The 19,908-nt window shown below is 38.3% G+C and overlaps 1 protein-coding gene across 2 annotated transcripts in view; it reads left to right on the top strand.

Annotated features, from left to right (window-relative positions):
* The window catches only part of EPHA3 (EPH receptor A3), a 206,343-nt gene that overhangs the window by 177,583 nt on the left and 8,852 nt on the right, over positions 1-19,908 (top strand). For both annotated transcript variants that reach the window (XM_027699756.1, XM_027699755.1), the window contains exons 13-15: positions 665-874; positions 8,844-8,993; positions 10,932-11,125. In XM_027699756.1, coding sequence (XP_027555557.1) covers positions 665-874; positions 8,844-8,993; positions 10,932-11,125 — 554 coding nt within the window. The remainder of the gene's footprint in view (positions 1-664; positions 875-8,843; positions 8,994-10,931; positions 11,126-19,908) is intronic.

Here is a 19,908-nt window from a genome sequence, read left to right on the forward strand (position 1 = left end):
AAGCTGGATGTTAACAAACAGATTAGTAAAAGCTGGGAGATTTAAACCATGCACCTAGAAGTCGATGATTAGAAATATATGCAACCAGTGGTTTCTAGGCAAAGTCACAGTGTGTTTAATTTTTGTGTTCCTGAAGTTGAGGAAAAATTTGAGGAATTAGTTTAAAGTTAATGGAATTTGAAAGCCACTGACTCAGATCAACATTTGCTTTTGTTAAAAAAAAAAAAAAGAAAAAAATTCTTGTGTAATAGAAAACATTCATTAGTCCATCGGGTAAGGCTGAGATTTTCACTGAAAATTCCTATGGCCTTTCAGGGAAGTTGGACATCTGTTTCTCTAATGTCCCGATGCTCCAGTCTCAGGAGCACACACGACTTAGATTTATGTGCTGCTTTCACACATCTATGTCCCATCTAGGAAATTAAAATTCTGATGACAGCAAGAAGGGGAAAAATGAATTTTTATCTGAATTGCAAATCTGTCCCCTTCCCTCAGCTGCCTGGGAGATTATCCCTCTCAGCTCAACATACTTCCACATGTGGCATTTAAATCACAACGCCTGATCATGAGCTCTTCACTGGGGAGCTTTCAGGGTCTTTATCAAAAGTTCTGTGTGCAGAGCAACATGAGCAGTCTCTCAAATGACATTTCAAATGTTTTCCAGAAACATGATGCCCAGTTCACAGTCATCCAGCTAGTGGGAATGCTTCGAGGCATCGCATCTGGCATGAAATATTTGTCCGACATGGGTTATGTCCATCGAGATTTAGCTGCTCGTAATATCCTCATCAATAGTAACCTGGTGTGCAAAGTCTCAGATTTTGGTCTCTCTCGTGTGCTGGAAGATGACCCAGAAGCTGCTTACACCACAAGGGTGAGTTTCTGTGTTTCTTTGTCCTTTTAAAATTCTTGTTGGTGGTGACAAAGGCTGAAATGTGATGGAGTCCCTGAGGCTGTGTTGGAGAGGCGAGAGACATTCAGTAAACCAGAAGCTCATCACAGCTATTTTTTATTTCATGTCTCGGAGAAGATAGAAGGAAAAAAATATAATTTCTGTTGGTAGACTACTTTTTTAAAGTATGCAAAATTCTTGGCTTAGCTTCTTCTGGATGTGTAAAGGAGTGAACACCATAATTAAGGCCTGAGCGGGTTTGGCACCCAATAATCTAAAACTTCATGTGTGCTTTGAGCACATTTAGTTGCACTGCTGATTTAATTTTCACACAGTAAAAAAAACAACCTACCCATCTAGTTTTTTTGTGTGTGTGTCTTCTAGCATGATGAGACATATGTGTGATTGGAGCATACTGATATCACTGTTCTTCAAGGGTATATCAGTTCTACCTTCTATTGTACCTCTAACTGAGTAAAAACTTGAGTGAAACAAAAAAATAAATCTTGCTTAACAATGTAATAAGCCTCCTGTACTGTCTCCTTCTTATATCATATATACAAAATGTTACATGTCTTTTGGAGAGGTAATGATATCAAGCAGACTTAGCTCTGTTTTATCTTTAGAGAAGCTTTTATCAGATAGGGGACTGTCCACAATGTAGTCTGCTGCTTTTTTCTTTTCTGAATTTTATCCTGTCTGAAAAGCTCCCTGGAAGTTATAGTGTTAGCTTAGGAAAAGTTCAGGAAAGCCACAGTGTGTTCTGAATACATTTTTGCTGCAGCTCTGGTTCTCATCTGAAAAACGCTGCTGGTTTATTGTGGAAGGCTTTAGCTTTGTGTGCATGGATATTACACTGGCATATCTGATTGTCCCCTTTAATGCTATTGCAAGTGGGTTTTGTTAACTTCAGAAAAAAGGACGTTAATATCCAGTATCTTAGTCAAGAATAATTTGCATTGCTCCTGGTAATCATCTCATCTTCACTGTACAAACCAGATTAGAGAGTATCAGCACAATCTTAATGTGGATTTTCTGGGGCTTCCTTCATTCCTGAACACTGACAGGAGCAATCAATTATTGTAGTAGTTTCATTGCTGTCTTCTTCATGACTGAAATAAAATAACCTGTGACAAATGAGTAAAGAAATCCTAGCTGTTTTCTTACACATTATATATACATACATTTATAGATAAATATTTATCCATCATACCTTCATAACTTACCAGGCATAAAGACTCTGTTCTTTACTTGACCTTTCAGTGTTTTCTTTGACATCTGATAAGCTTTGTCATGTTGTTAGTAATATGCAACATATAGCACTTTGGAAAACTGTCTGCAGAGATCTGTCATGGTTAATATAAAGAGGCATTAGTAGGAGAAAGCAGTTTTCATACCCAGTATAGGTTCAGCATTAATAAGTAAATATTCATGGAATGCAAGAATTCCTCAAGAGTAAATGACCTGTAGTCCAGGCAGAGGTGTATTGTTGTGTCAGATACTTGCCTGCTCTATTCTTAAAAACTCTTGTGAAAGTAGTGGGTGTTACTGTCCCCCAAGGTAAACAATTTTAAGTATAGTATTTTTAGTATTTATCTAATCACAGATTTAACATCCTTCCCCCAGGATGTACTAAGGCAATTACTCTGTGTCCTGCCACTGCTGCCATGGGCAGTAGATTGATCTCGCCCTTAAAACACCTACTTAGATGCATGGAGGATGCTGTTCTCTTCACCCACATCTCTCCATTCTTTTATTTTCTAATCATTTTTCCCAAACTTACTGTGCTTGCTGGTCTCTTTCAGATTATTTTCAATTTCACTACATTTTCCTTAAATGTGGTGCCCAAACAGGACACTAATCTGGCCCAGTACCAAGCACAGCATATTTATCTCATGTCACCTATTTCCTAAGCCTACCTCCCTCTTTGCAATTAGATAGTGAAATCAGATGGAAACAACTATTTTGTGAAGTGTAATCATCTGTGTTTAGTAAACTCCATCTGGCATTTATGGTGTATGTGCAAACTGCTGCAGGAAGACACTCAGGTAATTAAAACCTTCAAATACAACCTAGTATAAATCTAATTTTCTTCAAAGGTAGTTGCTGTGAATATACCTCTGCCACATCCTGGCTCTGTGAGAAAAAACAAGGCTATTTGCTATACATTTTTTGACGTAATTTCCTTTGAAGTGAATCTTATGTATGTGTCAAGCATTTCCATGGGGTATGTTTGATCCCCAGCTTAAGCAAGTGGGGACCACAAGTGTTGAAACAGAGCTTCACTCTACTGGCAGAAAGCTGAGTAGTTCACGTTCCTGCTGCTTAGTCATATCACAAAACATGGGACCATTTCCTAGGCTGCTCTTAGTGCATTTTGCAAGCCCTAATTATATGACAAAGCCAAGACAAAAATATTGACACTTTTTAAAACAATGACATCATCCCAAACTGTTTCATACCTAAATATGGCATCATCCCAAACTATTTCATGCCTTTAAAAATAAAGGATGACAACTACTTTAGAAGATCTTTGAAAAGACAAAAAAAAAATATCTAAATTATAGATGTAATTTCAAACATTAAAGAGTTTGTATTATATTGATGGGTACAGATTTTTTCCTCCCCTCCACCTTTTCCTATTCCCAGTTGTCCATTTACTATCAGTGGTACTAGGCAAATTTACAGAGTTAGCTGCAAAGATGGAGGGTTCATATATTCCGTCTCGTTTTCTACCACAATTTTCCACCTGTAAATGTCAAAGCCTGAGCGTGATCCCGTTGCTTTATTTCATAATTGCATGTGAGGATTGATCTACCCCCAAAAAGCCCAGTCAAGCCCCTCAGGCTTTCAATACACACCACTGACTGGGTGAAATTTTATGTTGTGCTGTTCTCAGAAGCAATGTCTGAAGCTTTGCATAAAGGATATGAACGTGTATCCTTTTATATATCAATACTTTATGTATCCCTTTGTATATCAATGCATAATCTGTGATATTCATGCTATTGTACGAGAAGTCTGAGGGACAACGCAAAGATCACAAGTGCATATGTGAAATTCAGGAAATCAGGAGTTGTAAGAAACTTTCCTACCTGACAGGGTCATTTTTTACCTCCTGAATTATTGTCACTGACAATACCACAAAAGGCCTTTGGCAGCCTGGGGTCTGCCTGCTTATAGAAATAAAGCCAGTCATTCTGGCTGACTGACTGTTTGGATTTTTTTTTTTAACTGAGTCTTTGTGCCTGAGGGGGTGTATTGTAATTATCTCCGTCCTCCATATCTATTCACTTTTAATTGAAAGGCCAAGATTGTATTAAAATTGTCATTGTCAAATTGATCTGTTTTATCCTTATTATTTTTAGATGTCTGTATGACAAGCGGGTGGACTAATGACACAGCATGAAGTGGAAGTAAATTTAAGCTATCACACTTGTAGAGGGACTGTAATTATGTCTCCCAAAGACATAATATTTGGGTAATCAGTAGAGGAACTTTGCATAGGTAGCTACATCACTGGTGTTCATGGCATTTCAATGTAAAAGACTGTCCAGTTATTACACTTGCATGGATAACTTCTCATTAAACATAAATCACTTCTAAAAATACTGTGCTTGGATGGCTATTCCAGTAGCCTGTACCCCCAGCTAACTGTGCCAGAGTGAGGAGGGTACACACAAGTTCTTTCTGTTATGCAGAAATTATTGCAGCCAATGCTTGACAGAAATCTGCTGTGCTTTCCCTATATATGCAAACCCACTATAATACAGTCTGAATGTTTTGAAGGGTGTGACAGGAAAGTAAGCCCCATAAACTCTCTTGTCTGATAAGCACAAGGGAGAGAAAAAGTGCTCTGTTATCACCGACTACTCAAGGAGGAGATAATTTCAAGATAAAATAATCATTAGGAAGGAACTGACAAGTAGCATCAGATAATTTTCAGACATGTGAGAGGGTAAGTCAGACTTGTCTCACTCACATGAAACTCTTGTTCTGTACCAGCAAGATATCTCCTGAACTATCCTATGTCCTGGCATAATGAATTAATGCCAGGCTTTTACCTTCAGGTTTTTCTGGTTATTCTGTTAGAATCTATTTTTCTTGATTCTTCTCTCCCCAGGCCTGTGGCTTAGGTGCGTGTGGCAGTCACCCTGTAGCAGATTATAAATCAGAATATTGGAATGGGTTATGAAGTCCTGGAAACAGCTGCCTTGTGCTGGAGTGCCAGACGTGCTAGAAATAAATCGAGGATTTCATTGGCTTTAGATGACTTATGTTGACTAGGCAGATACTGCAGGAATCACAGCTCCATCTACAGCAGATAAAACTTTGGGTTACTGCTGGCTCACTGATTTCAAACCCTGAGAGAGGTTCTCTGACCTAGACTGCCTGGGATTCTGAGCCGCAATAACAAACTCCTACGATTTCTAATACTAAAGCCTTCTTTCTACTCAAATTCAGGCAGCTTAGTTGGCTTCGTGATAAGCACGGCCTTAAAGGGAGACCATGACAAAAATATATAAAACCTGTACTTATCTTCAGAAAATAATCACTAGATATATTACAAGTACTAGCAGGTGTCATGATAGTAATTTAAATATTAGGAGACTGGGAAAAAGGGGAATAAAAAAATAAGAGACAAGGAAAGAAACACATTTGGGAGCCTAGTTTTTCCAGCTCCAGCTCTCTGGTCTAGGAGAAAGTGTTTGGTTTTATTTATGTGAAGGTAAATTATGTAAGATATCTTTGATATTGGTAAAGGATACTACAAAGAATATCCTGATTTCTGGTAAAGCAGAAAAATGGAAATGTTATATTTGTTCAAAGGAGTTGAGTATTTCTCAAAAATAGGGGAGAGAAATGCAAAGGCATTGTCTAATGCTGAATGATCATGGGGTTTTGATTTTAAAGTAGAGTATATGAAATGCAGCAAGCACTACAATTTTCAAAGATAACAGCAGTAGAAAATCATGCATTTAGTTTGATAAAACTCTTCACATTTTCTGCATATATTGATATTTGGACGTCTGCTAAAACACGAATGTTGCATAATCCTTTGGGGGCAATTGTTTTTTTGTTAAAATGCTTATTTGTCTAAAAAGTATTTATCAGACTTTTTTATTGTTGTTTTTAAATTATTGAAAAATAACGAAATATAAGATTGACATTTTTATGATAAATTTGGAAGCAGAATAGCAAAATAAAAGTTTTATACTCTACTCAGTGGCAGTTGGGTTTTTTTAACTACATTTTAATACTCTTCTTATTTTTGTCTTGTTTATGGAAATGCTACATATATCTGCTTGTATAGGATTATGACTGAGACCTAGCACAGAAAATTTGAAAGCCACTGACTCCTTGTAATGGAATCTGGGGTTGATGTACTTTCCTTTTTCACCAAAGCTAAGCCAGAAGAACTTGGTTTCATTGAATTGGTAATCTTTCTGCAATAAAGCAGACCCAAAATGTTAAGAGACTAATTAATGTCATTTTTTTGTAAATGTGTTTCTCCAGTTGCATAAATGACTTTTTACATAAGATTACAAAGGTAAAGACCTTTTATCAAATATGATATTTCCGGCCCTTGTCTAAAGCTCTCATATTCTAGCCCTGAGCATATTTTTGTTGTGTGGTATCTGGCAATTATTTCTCTAGGGTTATGCAAGAAGGGCTTCATTTTTGTATCTTAACATGAAATTTAAAAAGTGAGCCTGAAGCCACCCATGGAAATTCATTTTTTTGAGGAGCAATATTCTGAAAACTCCAAACTCGAAGCACCTTGTCCTGGCAGATGTGGTGGAGTTTTTGTGTAAATTTAGGATGTGGCATCCCCCCAGAACTGGCATTAATTATTGGAAATCAGAGTTCACTATTAGTATGTGTAGAAAAAAGCTTGAAAAAGAGCTATTGATGTCTTTATCAGCCCAACATCTAAAACTGTAAGAGGATTTGTTGTGAAAACACTAGGATACAGGAGAGCTTCCCTTGTTTCTTGACTGTACCTTGGACTCACTGAGGGACCCTGGACATTCGTAAAGAAAGTATAATATTTCTTATTAATACAGTCATTTTTATGTTCTTGGTAATGTCCTGTAGCAACACTGAGAATGGTGAATAAATTTATAATGAATAGAACATACAATGTACTTTTTGTGACTAAAGAACATCATCTAATAGCTCTTCATCTGGCTTCAGTGATAAAATAGTGGTTTCAAATACTGCCATTTATCTTCTCTGTTCTATTTGTTGGTCCACAAGTTCATGTCTAAATTCAGTGTTTACCAAATTTTAAGGGTTGAGTGTGAAATAAAGGTTTTTCCTTTTGGTAGGGAGCCTGATAAATAGAATGGGATCCACAAAAACTGTATGCCAAGATAATTCCCTCCCTGACCTTTGCCAAACCTCTAAGACATATATAGTGACATTTTGGGGGTCTAAATTGTGGCCTGAGTCAGGCCTGCCTGTGTTGCTTATAGTTAATTTAATTTGGGCAATATTAGCCATGAAAATGAAGATGCTCAGGCTTCAGTGTATTTAGACTGCATTTAGGTTTCTAATTAACACTAACAATGTCTGCATTTCTATTCTTAACCAAGCTAGTCCATATAAAACTGGTGAGTGTATGGCTATCCTCAGTGCAGGTACACTTTATGGGAGTGTAGGGAAAGCATTAATATATTTAAATCTTTTTTTCTTGCTGGTTACTCAGTGAAAATTTGAGCACTCCCTTCCCACACAGGTTATTGTGAGGATAGGTGTATGACTGTGGTATAATGGGGCTTGGAGAGGTACTGCAAATAGCTAGTCTAGTGTGAAATCTTCAGAATATATTCTGTACTTGTTGTGTACCCCTAGAACTGGAAACAACTTTAAACTCTTCCAGTTTTCTGTATTCAAATATATTCACTCCAGAATTTTCAGTCACAACTTTTGCACTACTGACTTTTAGAACTCAATTTTCTCATGTCTGACTCACAAATCAGTAGTGAAAACCTCTACAAAAGCTGGCACCATTGGAAATTGTCTCTTTCCTCTAATTTTCATGTTCCAGAAACTCAGCCTGATGTTGCTTGTGTACATTTTACTAATTTAACCTATGGCACCAAGTGGTGGCCATAACCTGGGAGAGATGTTCCCCCAAGTGCAGTGTTAATTGTACTGGTACCTTCAATTCTCTTCTTACATCATTTAATGATGGCTTGCTTCTCTTATGACTGTAAAAAGTGTTCAAAGCCACTTCCTCAGGTGACATTTTTGCCCCCTTCTCTCTGCACAGGTGACCCCATCCAAACATGTCTTCCCCATGACTGTCTCGGGCACCTTTGGAACAGGAAATTTGTGCCTGTGGTCACAATTGCTTGTGCAATTGTAGGCTTGGCATTAGTGAAACAGAGCAACACCACGGCCCCTCATTTTCCTTGAATGTCCCAGAAAACACGGGGTGAAAACACGGTGAAACTAAGCAGGTTCCACACCCACAGGGAATTCCCTTGGATGCCTTACAGGCAGCTGAATCCAGCCCTGTTGTGCTGTGCAAGAGGACCTGGGTTATAAACAAGGACCGTGTACTGGTTTTTCAGTCTTTAATGTTGTATGACTGTAGTGCCAGTTTACAAACATTTTAGAACTGAAAACCAACCATACTTAGCTAACTGTTTACTCTTACCTGTGCATATTATGCTACACATTTATGTATGTATGTAAGTGAATACAGTATGTATACTATGCTATATATCTATAGCTTCAGTAGATTTTGGAGTGTAATGTATTTTACACTCCAGATTTTCCCAGATGCTTTCATAACAAATGGCAGTAGCACTTCCCAGCTTACACTGTTTTTTTTACACCAGTATAATGATAATTGAGAATCTCAGAGATAAAATAATCAATCATGCAAAATCATATTCATTGCAGTGCTGTAGATTATTTTATTTTGTTCTGCTTCCAGGGGGGCAAGATTCCCATCCGATGGACATCCCCAGAAGCCATTGCCTATCGGAAGTTCACGTCAGCCAGTGATGCCTGGAGCTATGGGATTGTTCTCTGGGAGGTGATGTCTTATGGAGAGAGACCATACTGGGAGATGTCCAACCAAGATGTAAGTATATTGTTATCTGAGTGATGTTCTCAAATAAAGAATCAAGCTGTGAAGGGAAGCGAAGCATAATGAAACCAGGTGGCTTTGAGTTTTTGATTGAATAAGATTTGGAGATGAAAATCTCCACTCCCTGGTCAACTAGAAGTTCATTAGGACTTAACAAAGAGCCACCATCTTTATAGCAGGGTATTTTGGAGCTCTGATAGAGAATTTTATCACATTGGTGATTTTCTGTAGGATGATTCAAAGAATTCCACTGCAATGAGGTCATTACCTTTTACATTCCTTAGCTTATTGTTAGAAAGCCCTCCTAAATTTCTGTTGATCCCCTTTGGTTCCACTCATATAATATGCTGGAGAAGTTTTCTGTAAATGTCAAATACACAGAATCAATTGCTCTTGGCACTTGTGAAAAAGAGAAGCAAAGCATTTCTACTAAGAGTTTAATGAAACCAAAATGCTTCTGGAAATAATCAATGGATAAAAAAGAGTAGAGTGATCTGATTAGACGACTTCCAATACAGGCTTCTCTGTTACATTTGTAAACTGTCCAAGCCTGCAATCCAAATGATTAATGGATCTCTCCCAGTACTTTTTAAAGAAGCATAACATTTCCCCAAATAAGATTTTTAATATATCTATTTTTGATTCTTTGCTTTATTAATTTTAAATTTATTCCATGGGAGTTACTTATGAACCAAATTTTCTGAAGTGCAGTCATTAGTACAAATAGATTCTCCAGGGAGCTGATACATATTGTTACTAGCCCTAAATTTAAAAAAAAAAAAAAGTCCATAACAGTTGTAGTCAGACATTTTCTGTAGTACTTTATATTAAACAAGGAAAAAGAGAAGAAAACTTTCTTTCAAATGAATGCACCTCTGGAATCCAGGTCTCTGCACAAAACAATGTATTTCTATTAATTGGTCATGAACATTTTCTCTGTTGTTTGTGGAGATTAATGTATCCTGTTACATGGGCTGACATACCAGTGGAATGCCTTTAAGAATATCACATTAAAATCAGAAACAGAAGGATTAACCTATTTATGTGCCTCTCCTTCATGGCTGCTTAAACCATAAACTGTTTTCCTATCCCTGTGCTGACTCAGAATAGTTTGTCCTGCTTTTCAAGTAACTGATCCAGATAAAAAGGAAAGATTAACAGAATATGGCTTTGTCATTTTCTACTTTGAATCCATTGGCCTGATCAAGAGGTGTTAGATTCTAGTGAAAATGTTGTATTAAAAAGCTTCTGAACAGTGTAAATTCTAAACTAGTCTTTTATGTGCGTATGTGTCAATTTTTAAAAATTACAGACAATCTAGACAAATTTTATCAGTCTGGGAAAACGATACAAGAATTGGGCTGGCATTGCCTAGTAGGACGTGCATAGTTTTCCTTCAGGTAAGTTTTAATGATATTTTGTGGCCCTGTGAGATCACCCCCAAGATCTTCTGTCTATCCGTTCAGGATGTCCCCTGAGAGGGCACGTTGATTTTCTGCAGGGTAGGTTGTTCATTCTGTTGGTGTTTTGGGTGCACTGCCCACTGGAGGATGTGGGAAGTGTGTGCTGCTAAGGGTCATCAGTGGAGAGAATTCTATTCAAGACCTTTTGAAGTTTGACATACTTAAGCAAGCACCCACTAACTGCAGCTTTTGTTTATGGATTTAGTTCAACTGAGTGTGAGTTTTGGAGATCCTTTCTACACACTCACCTTCCTCAAAGTCACACACTGTATCTTAACTCCCCTTCCTCTATGTCTAATCTGCTGCCTGGTTTACTTTGCAGATAAACGAGAGGCATCGCAAGACAAGACAATTAGTGAATAAACACATTTGTTTAAACACAGAATGTCCACGTTAATGCTCACAGAACTGATAAAAACAAGTCGGTGTAAGTGCCTTTAAGTTGTCAAAAACTTTTCTCCTTGTGCAGGTGATTAAGGCTGTGGATGAAGGGTACCGCCTGCCACCTCCCATGGACTGCCCAGCTGCCTTGTATCAGCTGATGCTGGACTGCTGGCAGAAAGACAGGAACAACAGGCCCAAGTTTGAGCAGATTGTCAGCATCCTGGACAAGCTAATCCGTAATCCCAGCAGTCTGAAAATAATCACCAATGCGGCGGCAAGGTGACGTTACATCTTACATTGCACATACATAAACGTCTTTGATTTCTTCATTTTCCATAATTAGACTTTGTCCACTTTGTTTGCTGCCTCTTCAACTTTAAACTGTAGCTGTTTGTAATCTTAAAGGCTACAGAGTGCTTCCTGGCTGTTCCTTTGGGAGAAGGATTTGATGTTGTTATCATTTTTATTATTGCTGTTATTTTTATTAATTATTTGCTATTGTTTATCCAATTTGTGAAAAGCTTTTATGCAAGAGATATGGAACCCGTAGTAAGATTGGGCAGAGTTTTTTGAGAAAAATAGAGATGGCAGATTTGGCCATCATGGGATCTTCCTTTTCCTTCTGACCTTTAGTGGTGTTTTAAATGCTTTTAGTATTTCATAGGTTACAGCTGGCCATGTTCATAAGTAACTTTCTTAGTTGGGTCCAAATACACTTTTATGCTTTTCTCTGACAAGTCACCTTAACTTTAATCACATTAATAATCTTTTTGCTTTCAGTAGGACTCAAAAACGTAAAAATGAACTTACTTTCCCTACTAGATCAGTGTGTTAACAAGGAATTAACTTTCAACCTGTGCAGTATTCCTAATTGCATTAAAAACATTCATTTTTAATCCTGGTTTTTCAACACACTCTGGAACTTCACTACAATGAGATAATTCTTATCTCATTGAGAGCGAGCAGCTGAAGAGTGTGTTGACTCCTAAGGGCATAACGAGCATGTGGTGAAAGAGGAGCTTTAGTTAAGTAGGGTTAAAGTGAGTTGCTTTATACAATGCACAAAATGTCATACTCTCACTGAAGTGATGTAAAAGATGTAAAATTGCCTCCTTTTCCCTGCCCCCTGGCTTTGTGTTACAGCCTGAGCTGGAGATTGACGATTATAATTACCTCCTTCTGCCACTCCAGAGATGAGAAAAAATATATATTGAGAGAATATGGCTTGCACACTTCTTGTGTTTCAATAATTTGTTTGGTGAGCCTTTAACACATAGTAAACCAACATACTTATAGAAGCAATTATTTCTGTTACCTGGCAGGTAACAGAAAACAAAACCACAAAAACAACACAACACATTTTGGGGATAACAACCAAACTGTTTAAACACCATATTCTCAGTCAAGTATATTTCTTCCAAGCATCTTGAAAAACGATTGGTACAAATATTTATTTTATAGGGATATACTGCAGCATTCTGCTGAATAGGGGGGTTGGGAATCATAACTATCTTGTTTTGGTTTGGAGATTTGATTGCAGAAACCAATGCTGTATATTTTGTGTTCCAAACAGAAGCAAAATGTTCCCTGTTTACTGTCCTTCCAGTTACAGATTTGAACCACAGCAGACCTAAAAACAATGCTGAACCATAGTTTCCATTTACCTTGTTCATAGCCAGGAAAAGCTGACATCCTCTAGTGGAGACCAAATTCAGTATGAGCACTGTTTGCACCTGCTGGGGTCTGTGCAGGAGCTCCACAGTGTGATATTGTTCTCTCCTGCCTCTCTCTCGCTCTCTTTGCTCCTATTTCATTATGTTCTTTACTGGCACGGCTCACAGAGGCTCCACATCCATAACACAACGCCATGGTCTCTGCTCATGGCCCAGCATGGGGAAGGCAGGAGACTGCTGACATGGCAGGGAACTTTTCACAGCTGCTTTGGCTGAGGTCTCAGTGAAGTGCTCCTTGTGGCAGACTGTTGCTTTCACCTTGATATGGAGCACATTTCTGAGGAGGGGAGCGTCAAAGGGGATTTTTATTCCTTCCTTCCCAACTGCCTTTCCATTGTTACATCCCTGCACATTCCCAAGCAGTGCAATCTCCCTTTCTGCAGCTCCTCACTCCCTGGTGGCAGACAGGGGACTGTGGGGTGCAGGTCGTGGGCACATGGTTGAGTCCAAGTGCTGCCCCTCTAGGAAGGACTTTACTGGAGTTCAGGGAACGTGTGATCCATGACCTCTCCATCTCACTCTTGCCCTGTCAGTGTCTGCAGGTCAACCTAGGCTATCCTTAAATACAATCAAGAATGACAAATGAGGAGTGCTGGGCAGTCTATGCACATTTGGATCACAACCATTGTCACAATAGACTAATCTCAAACTTCAGACATGGCTGAGAAGCTGCATCCAGCTCTACACCCCATCCATGTCCAGCAGAGAGGCACAGCTGGCAGGGAACATGCCCTCTTTCTGCAGCAGAAGCCAGTGGTGCTGCTGGCCAGGGACTGAGCACTGGAGGTTCAGCACCACTTTTTGACAGGCTGACAGAGAAAAATGAAGAAGAAAAATGAGAAGCCAGACTTAAAATGGGTTTGGGTCTTGCTGCAGCCTTGGGTACAGAAATATGTAACTGATACCAAAGGGTGGCGAGTCAGGGCAGCTCCTTGAGAAGGAGACACAGTGGGATTCTTGCCAATACTCTTCTGCTGTCAGCAACCAGAGAGGGACAGGCATCACTGCAGAGGTAAAGCACTCAGTGACTCAGCCCCCAGGGCTCAGGGGATTGCACCAGCTCAAATGGCTGCTCTCAGTTGTTATTTGAGGCCGTAGCATTCCCACAGCACCTCTCCTCCTACCCATAATAAGCAATTAATCTAAATTATAGGGATCCCAGCTCTCTTTTCCCCATGTCTGTGGTGCTACTGGAGGAATGCTAGAGCTTTATGCCCACCATATGCTTGTAGGTGTTCAGAATGTATTTGGTCAAGGAAAATGTTTAACCTGACGACGTCTGTTGCAGATGCAAAACCTGTGTCTTCTTACAGATTTTAGAGCTGATGTTTGTTTAAAATACAGCACTGTTGTATCCTATTTAAAAACATATTGCTGGAGGTGCATAGGATATCCCTGTCCTCTGGGTAGGTTGCTGTTAACTGACCTCAGCTGAAGGATGTGCTTGACTGTACATCTGATTCCAGGGCACGGCCCAGGCATGTTTTACACTAATACCTCATAGGAATAGAGGAGAGGAGTCAGAGCCTCCAATTCTGTATTTCCTTTTCAGTTTTCTATCCCTTCAGGCCACTCCATAGCATCTAATAATTTCTTGATACCCGAGGGGATGTTTTTTATCCTTATTGATCATCACTTTGCAGACTGTTCTATGTGCTTTTGAACCTTACTTTGACAAAAGGGTTTTTGTAGCCTCAGCATAGCAAACGTTTCATAATACCTTTCCTAGTGTTGTGTTTCATCTCAAATTCACATGAAAATTCCTTATTTTTATTCCTTGTAAAGTACAGAGTATGGCTGATTTCTTTCTTGCCTGTCAAAATTCGCTTTTTAATCAGGTGGCCACCTTGAGCTCTTTCTAACAAGACCGTGGGCACATGGGTGTTTTGTGTCCCTCAGGCTGCCTGGAGTTCACCAGCTCTGTAAGGGGCCATAGGAACAGAACTCAGTACAAATCCTGCGGTTTCTAAAGCACAGTCTCATGATATTTTTATTTGATTTATGTCTTGCTGTTCTTTCCTGTTTTCTGAACATGATGTTCGTTTTTCTAACGGAGTCCTTGGACATCTTTAGGGTGGAAGTGAGTTCATAGTTCTTCCAGTTTTGATCAGGTTCATTATTTTTCTTCTCGAGCTTATTTTTTTTTAGTCCACTGTGCATTACTTCACATTTGTGAGCATTTCTTACAGATACAAAGCAGATGGAAAATTTTTTTAACTCAAGCTGGAGAGTCAGAATCACTTCACCCACCTGCTGGCAAGTTGGTGAGGCTGTGGTCTGAAAGGGCTTATTAGCTGTTGTTTCATTTGTGTGGGGAAAAAAATGTAACTTGAGTCATGCAACTGGAAATACTTTGTGTACAAATCTTAAATGGACTCATGAAATTTTATTTTTCATACTTTTTTCTTTTCTGTTTCATACTTTTTCACTTATATTTCTGATATAAATATATATGTGATGGCTCTCAAGAGTTACAATGTATATTATAATTTTATGTATATCAATCTTATGTGGCAATTAAAAAAAAATTAAAATAGTGTGTGTGATTACCAATATATTTAAAGCATTTCTGTATCCCTGTAGCATTTCTGTATTTCTGTATGAATTAAGCTGTCAGAAGATAATGTGGTCTTGAGGTATAAGGGTAGTGATACAGAATTCAGGCAACTCAAATGCTGTGGCAGCTTTCCTTTATTTTCTGTGTGTGTTCACATCTGTCATGTAAGTGGGATTGAAGGCATTTGGTCTTCATGAACCCCACTATAAAACAGCAATAGCCCAGTTAATGCACAGCCTCTGCCAAAAAAAACCTTGAAAAAAACCCTGAAAATTGTTTCTAATTCCAGCAGATGACTTTTAGAAATTCTGAATTTCTGCCAGGCCTCTGATTGATTGCAAAACTGACACGGAATCTGCACCAAAAAGACCTCAACCTGCTCCTGTATTTGCTCTTGTTTCCATATAAGCTTTTGGTAAAGTGAAAGTCAGTGTCAAGTATTGCTGCTGTTGTTTCTTTAAACTGCAAACACATATTTAGGAGAAGAGGAAAGAATTATATTGTCAAAAAGGGGGGGAAAGCACCTGAGAATTCAGGATATTTCTCTATTAAGTGTCTTTTTGTTTATTTCTAGCTGTATTAATAGTTATGTCTAAGTGCAGAATTGCAAGACTTTGTCTCATATATCAAATGCAGAAAATAAACAGCTGATAGTCTTCTGTGTAAAAAAAGATCATCATTTTTACAAGTTGCTCAGAGTTAACAGCTGGAGATTTTGTTACTTTCTTTGGGTTTTCATGGAAAATGTTGCTTATTTCGCATTGCAAATTGAGGATCTCAGAGGCAGGAGATTTTAATGGGGCATTTATTGTTCAGTTCTTTATTCTCAGTTCATATCTGAGCCCAAGTATCTGACATGGAACGTCATTGACACGTCTTACTGCTTATGTGGAGTTCTGTAAAATCATCTGATGATTTTTGTCCGCTTATCAATAAGCTGTAGGTAGTGTCACTTCAAATTTTGTGAACAGTTGTCAGTTTGGAAACACAACTATGAATCGTTCTGCAAAATCTGTTGGACCTCATTTTATTCTGGAAAATGTCAAAACTTCATCTATTTCAAAGGCAGCTTCCTTACTGGGGCTTTTAAAAATGATTATTTTGTTTAGCTAACTTCTCTGTCTCTCTGAAAATTTAAATTACCTTTCTCACAGGAGAATTAATTTGCAAGTTTGCCACAAATCTTTGAAGATGAAGGTGTTACAGGCTAACCAGGAGTTGTTAATAGGATTCAACATCTGTTTCTCCTGGCATGGACCTGCCTTTAGTATGAAATCCATGGAAAAGACTTGTTCAGTAAAGGCAGAAAGCTTCAGTAAAGCCATTTGATTCCATCGAATCAACCGGCCAAACTGCTATCCAGTCAGTCTTTAGGTTTAACATGCTTTCAGAGCATTAAAAATCTGATTCTGTGTTCCTAAGTTTAGAAACTTCTGAAGCAAAGTTTAATTTGTTGTGTGTTGCAAAATGTAGGATTTATGAACAGACATACAAATGGAAAAACTGATTAAAAATAGAGAAATCAACCTAGATTTTTATAGAAATAATGCTGCTTAAAAAAAAATTTTAGGATTACATTTATGCTAATTTCAAAGTGGAGATCATGATGGATGTTAACTATGCACCTTTTCTATGCATAGAACTGAAGTAAAATTTAACCCCAAATTTCTTTTTTTACCAGAATGAGGTACTTCAACAAGTTCACTGGGGTTATTCTTGATTTACAATAATGAATATGCAGCTTGATCTTCCTCTCTGTGTTTATGACAGTTCAAGTACATGGATAAAAACTCTTAAGATTTTATTGAAGACTCAGGAACTGAAGCTTATAAAATGTGTAGTTGCCTCCTCGAACTTCACTCAGAGGCCTAAAAGTATATCCCATACTGTTATTCAAATTTCACATCTTCCATTCATTTCCAAGTTCCAGTTCTGCAGTGAGGAAGCAGCAAATCTGACTATGGAAATCATAAAAAATTGATCTATGAGCATTTATATGGGTTTTCTTTAATCAAAAAAATACATCTTTTTTAATAATTCATGTCACTATGTAACTCTATTGGGGGGAAAAAAAGACATTATTTCTAGATTGTATTGCAGCATTACAGGCAGATTTGGGTTCAGATTTCTTAGAAGTTCTCCATGTAAAATTCAAGTATTACTACTGTTGTTACAGCTAAGGTTAGAAAAACCAGAAAGTCACTTATTTTCAGAAAAAGCACAGTTTAAATTCTTCTCATGGAGCCCAGAAAATTTAGGGGGTCAGGGTCAGTTACTCTTCCTGATGAAAACACAAAAGTGTTCAAAAATGTGTATGAATAATTAATTCCTCATACCTTCTTTCATGTGTTAGCAAGTTGTTTACAACCCTACCTTGATTTTATGGAATTTGATGTGTTGTTTGGATTATTTGCTGGAGTGATTTCCTTGAGCAGACTTTAGACGACCTGTGATTTGGGAGTAATTGATTGCAAGTGTTCACTGCTAAACGTGTGCTTTGTTGCCTGTCATTGTGTTGCTCTCGCTGGTGTCATTCTCCAACATCCAGGGGCAGTGTTTGCAATTCAAAATTCGTAGTTTGCCTCTCACAAAGTTTGTTTCCACTTAAAATGGAAATGATTCAGTGAAACACACCGGTATTCTAGCTTGGTGGGATATTTATGAAAATCAAACTCAAAAAGGAGAAGTGAACAGGCCAAATTAAAAAATCAGGCTGCTCCTTTATGCAGCATAATTCCAGCCCTGTTTTTACAAAAATATTTGCAAAAAAATGTCTATTTGTATTGGCTGGACATTCTCTTTTTTTGTCATTCAGGTCAAATGGCTTCAGATGCTTGACATACATTGCTGACCTGCTGTAATATTGTTTGTTTGTTTCTCCCTGTTAGGAACTTTCAGGATGAGGGGCTGAAGGAAGGAGATTTCAGTTTTACTTGGAAGGTTTCAGAGAGGGTTTAGGCTTTGTGGTTGTCAGGATGTCTGGGTTCAGCCAAACACTGTGTAGAGCAAGATTATGTGCAAATTTTAAGCTTCGTTTAAAATCCAGCAACAATATAATCTCTATCCTAAACCAGGCTGCTTGCTCTGAAAGAATTCAAGTAATGTAAGCCTACAACACTGGCTCTCTCTCTCTGAGGCCTGTTAAACATAAAATAGTGAATTCATGGAGAGGGAAAAAAAGCTTTAACTACAAATCACAAAGGAAAATGGAAGAAGACAGTAAATTATAGTCCTTGGTGTCTAAACATAGTTTGATTGTGCAGGGAATCCAGGAGTCAGACTGAGGGGATTTTTAGGGACTTCGTTTAGCAGCTAGAGACAGAAAAGCCCTGTTTTCACCTGATTTTCCCAGCAGTCATTAATATCAAGCCTGGGGCAGACACGAATCACCCATTGTTCCTTCAAAGTTAGGAGTTGCCGGGGCTCACATTTACGGGGACAGTAAAACATCTATTTGCAGTTTCACACTTCTAATTTGACTCCACTGGAGAAAGTCAGGCAGGAATTTACAGCAGACCGAGTTGGGTATATTTGAACGTATAATTTAAATAGTAATTCAGCTGGATCAACAGGTGGCCTTGTTGTGAGGGATTGCTATTTATTGTGATTGTGAGGGATTTTGTTCTGCTGTTTTCAGCTCTCTGTGCTGGGTTTACAACACGGAGCCCTCGTTAGAGTTTATGGCAATTCTGTACTGTAAATGCTGGAAAAAGAACCTGCCTGATGCCACTCATTCTGTAGCAGAAGTCTGCAGAAATTTACAGCACAGCCAAATGTGAGATATAAGGGCACGTCATTCACACCAAAGAGCCAGAAAAGCATTTTAAGAGCTCTCTGAGGCATTTTTCTCTCCCTCTTCTGAAGACCCTATAGACTGTTCTAACAGTAATGACTGGTTGCTGTTAAGGGTCTGTCAGTCAGCTACACATCCCGGGAAATGGCCATGTGCCTGTATTTCTGTACCTTTAAAATAAATTTCATAGCTTAGGCTATATTATGAGAAAAAGAAAACCATTTCAGCAATGTGCTGATATTTTTTTGCCTGCAGTGGTTTGGTGTTGGGAAGAATTAAATTAAGGAGCATTGATACACCCAGGCATAAGATTTATTACCCCACCAGGATGCTGAGAAGATATAAGCCCCTTAAAAAGCATGTTCTGAGGGGCAGTAAAAGGAGTAGGGAAGATTGAAGGACTGACCTATGGGGCAGTTGAAATGTTATTTGCTCATTATTCTAGAGGAAGCTGTGGTAAATTCTTTTTACCAACAGGCAACGTGGAGCTAGAAAACAAGAAATCCAGAATGACATTTAGAGAGGTGTATCATCATTGTTTTCTCCTTTGGTTATTTGTATTACCCCTCTTCATTTCTCCAGCTCTCCTTTTACTCCAAAGAGTAGTGACAACCTTGCTATTTGGAGAGTGTACAAGCATCATATGAAGGCCCTTGGGAAAAGCAAATGTGCCACCCTAAGAGTTGAATTGTATTTTAGGGACCAAGTTACAAATTCTGCTAAGAATACCGTAAAAATAGGCATGAAGAAGTGGAACTCCGAAGACTTTTATCTTTAAGGTCCAGGGATAATCAAGTAAACATAATAGCTCTAATTCTACTTGGCATGTCATTTATTTCCTAGTCTTCTGGTGATACACACATATGATTCTGATTGCTGTAGAAGATAAAACTAAAATTTGCTTTCCATGCCACCTGTTGTTTTGGGGATTATGTTTCTCTTGAGATAGGAGATGGCCTTCTTGTTTGTGGTAGTTTGG

Source organism: Neopelma chrysocephalum, unplaced genomic scaffold (genome assembly GCF_003984885.1).
Source record: "Neopelma chrysocephalum unplaced genomic scaffold, ASM398488v2 Primary Assembly neopelma1_141, whole genome shotgun sequence".
NCBI lineage: Eukaryota > Metazoa > Chordata > Aves > Passeriformes > Pipridae > Neopelma > Neopelma chrysocephalum.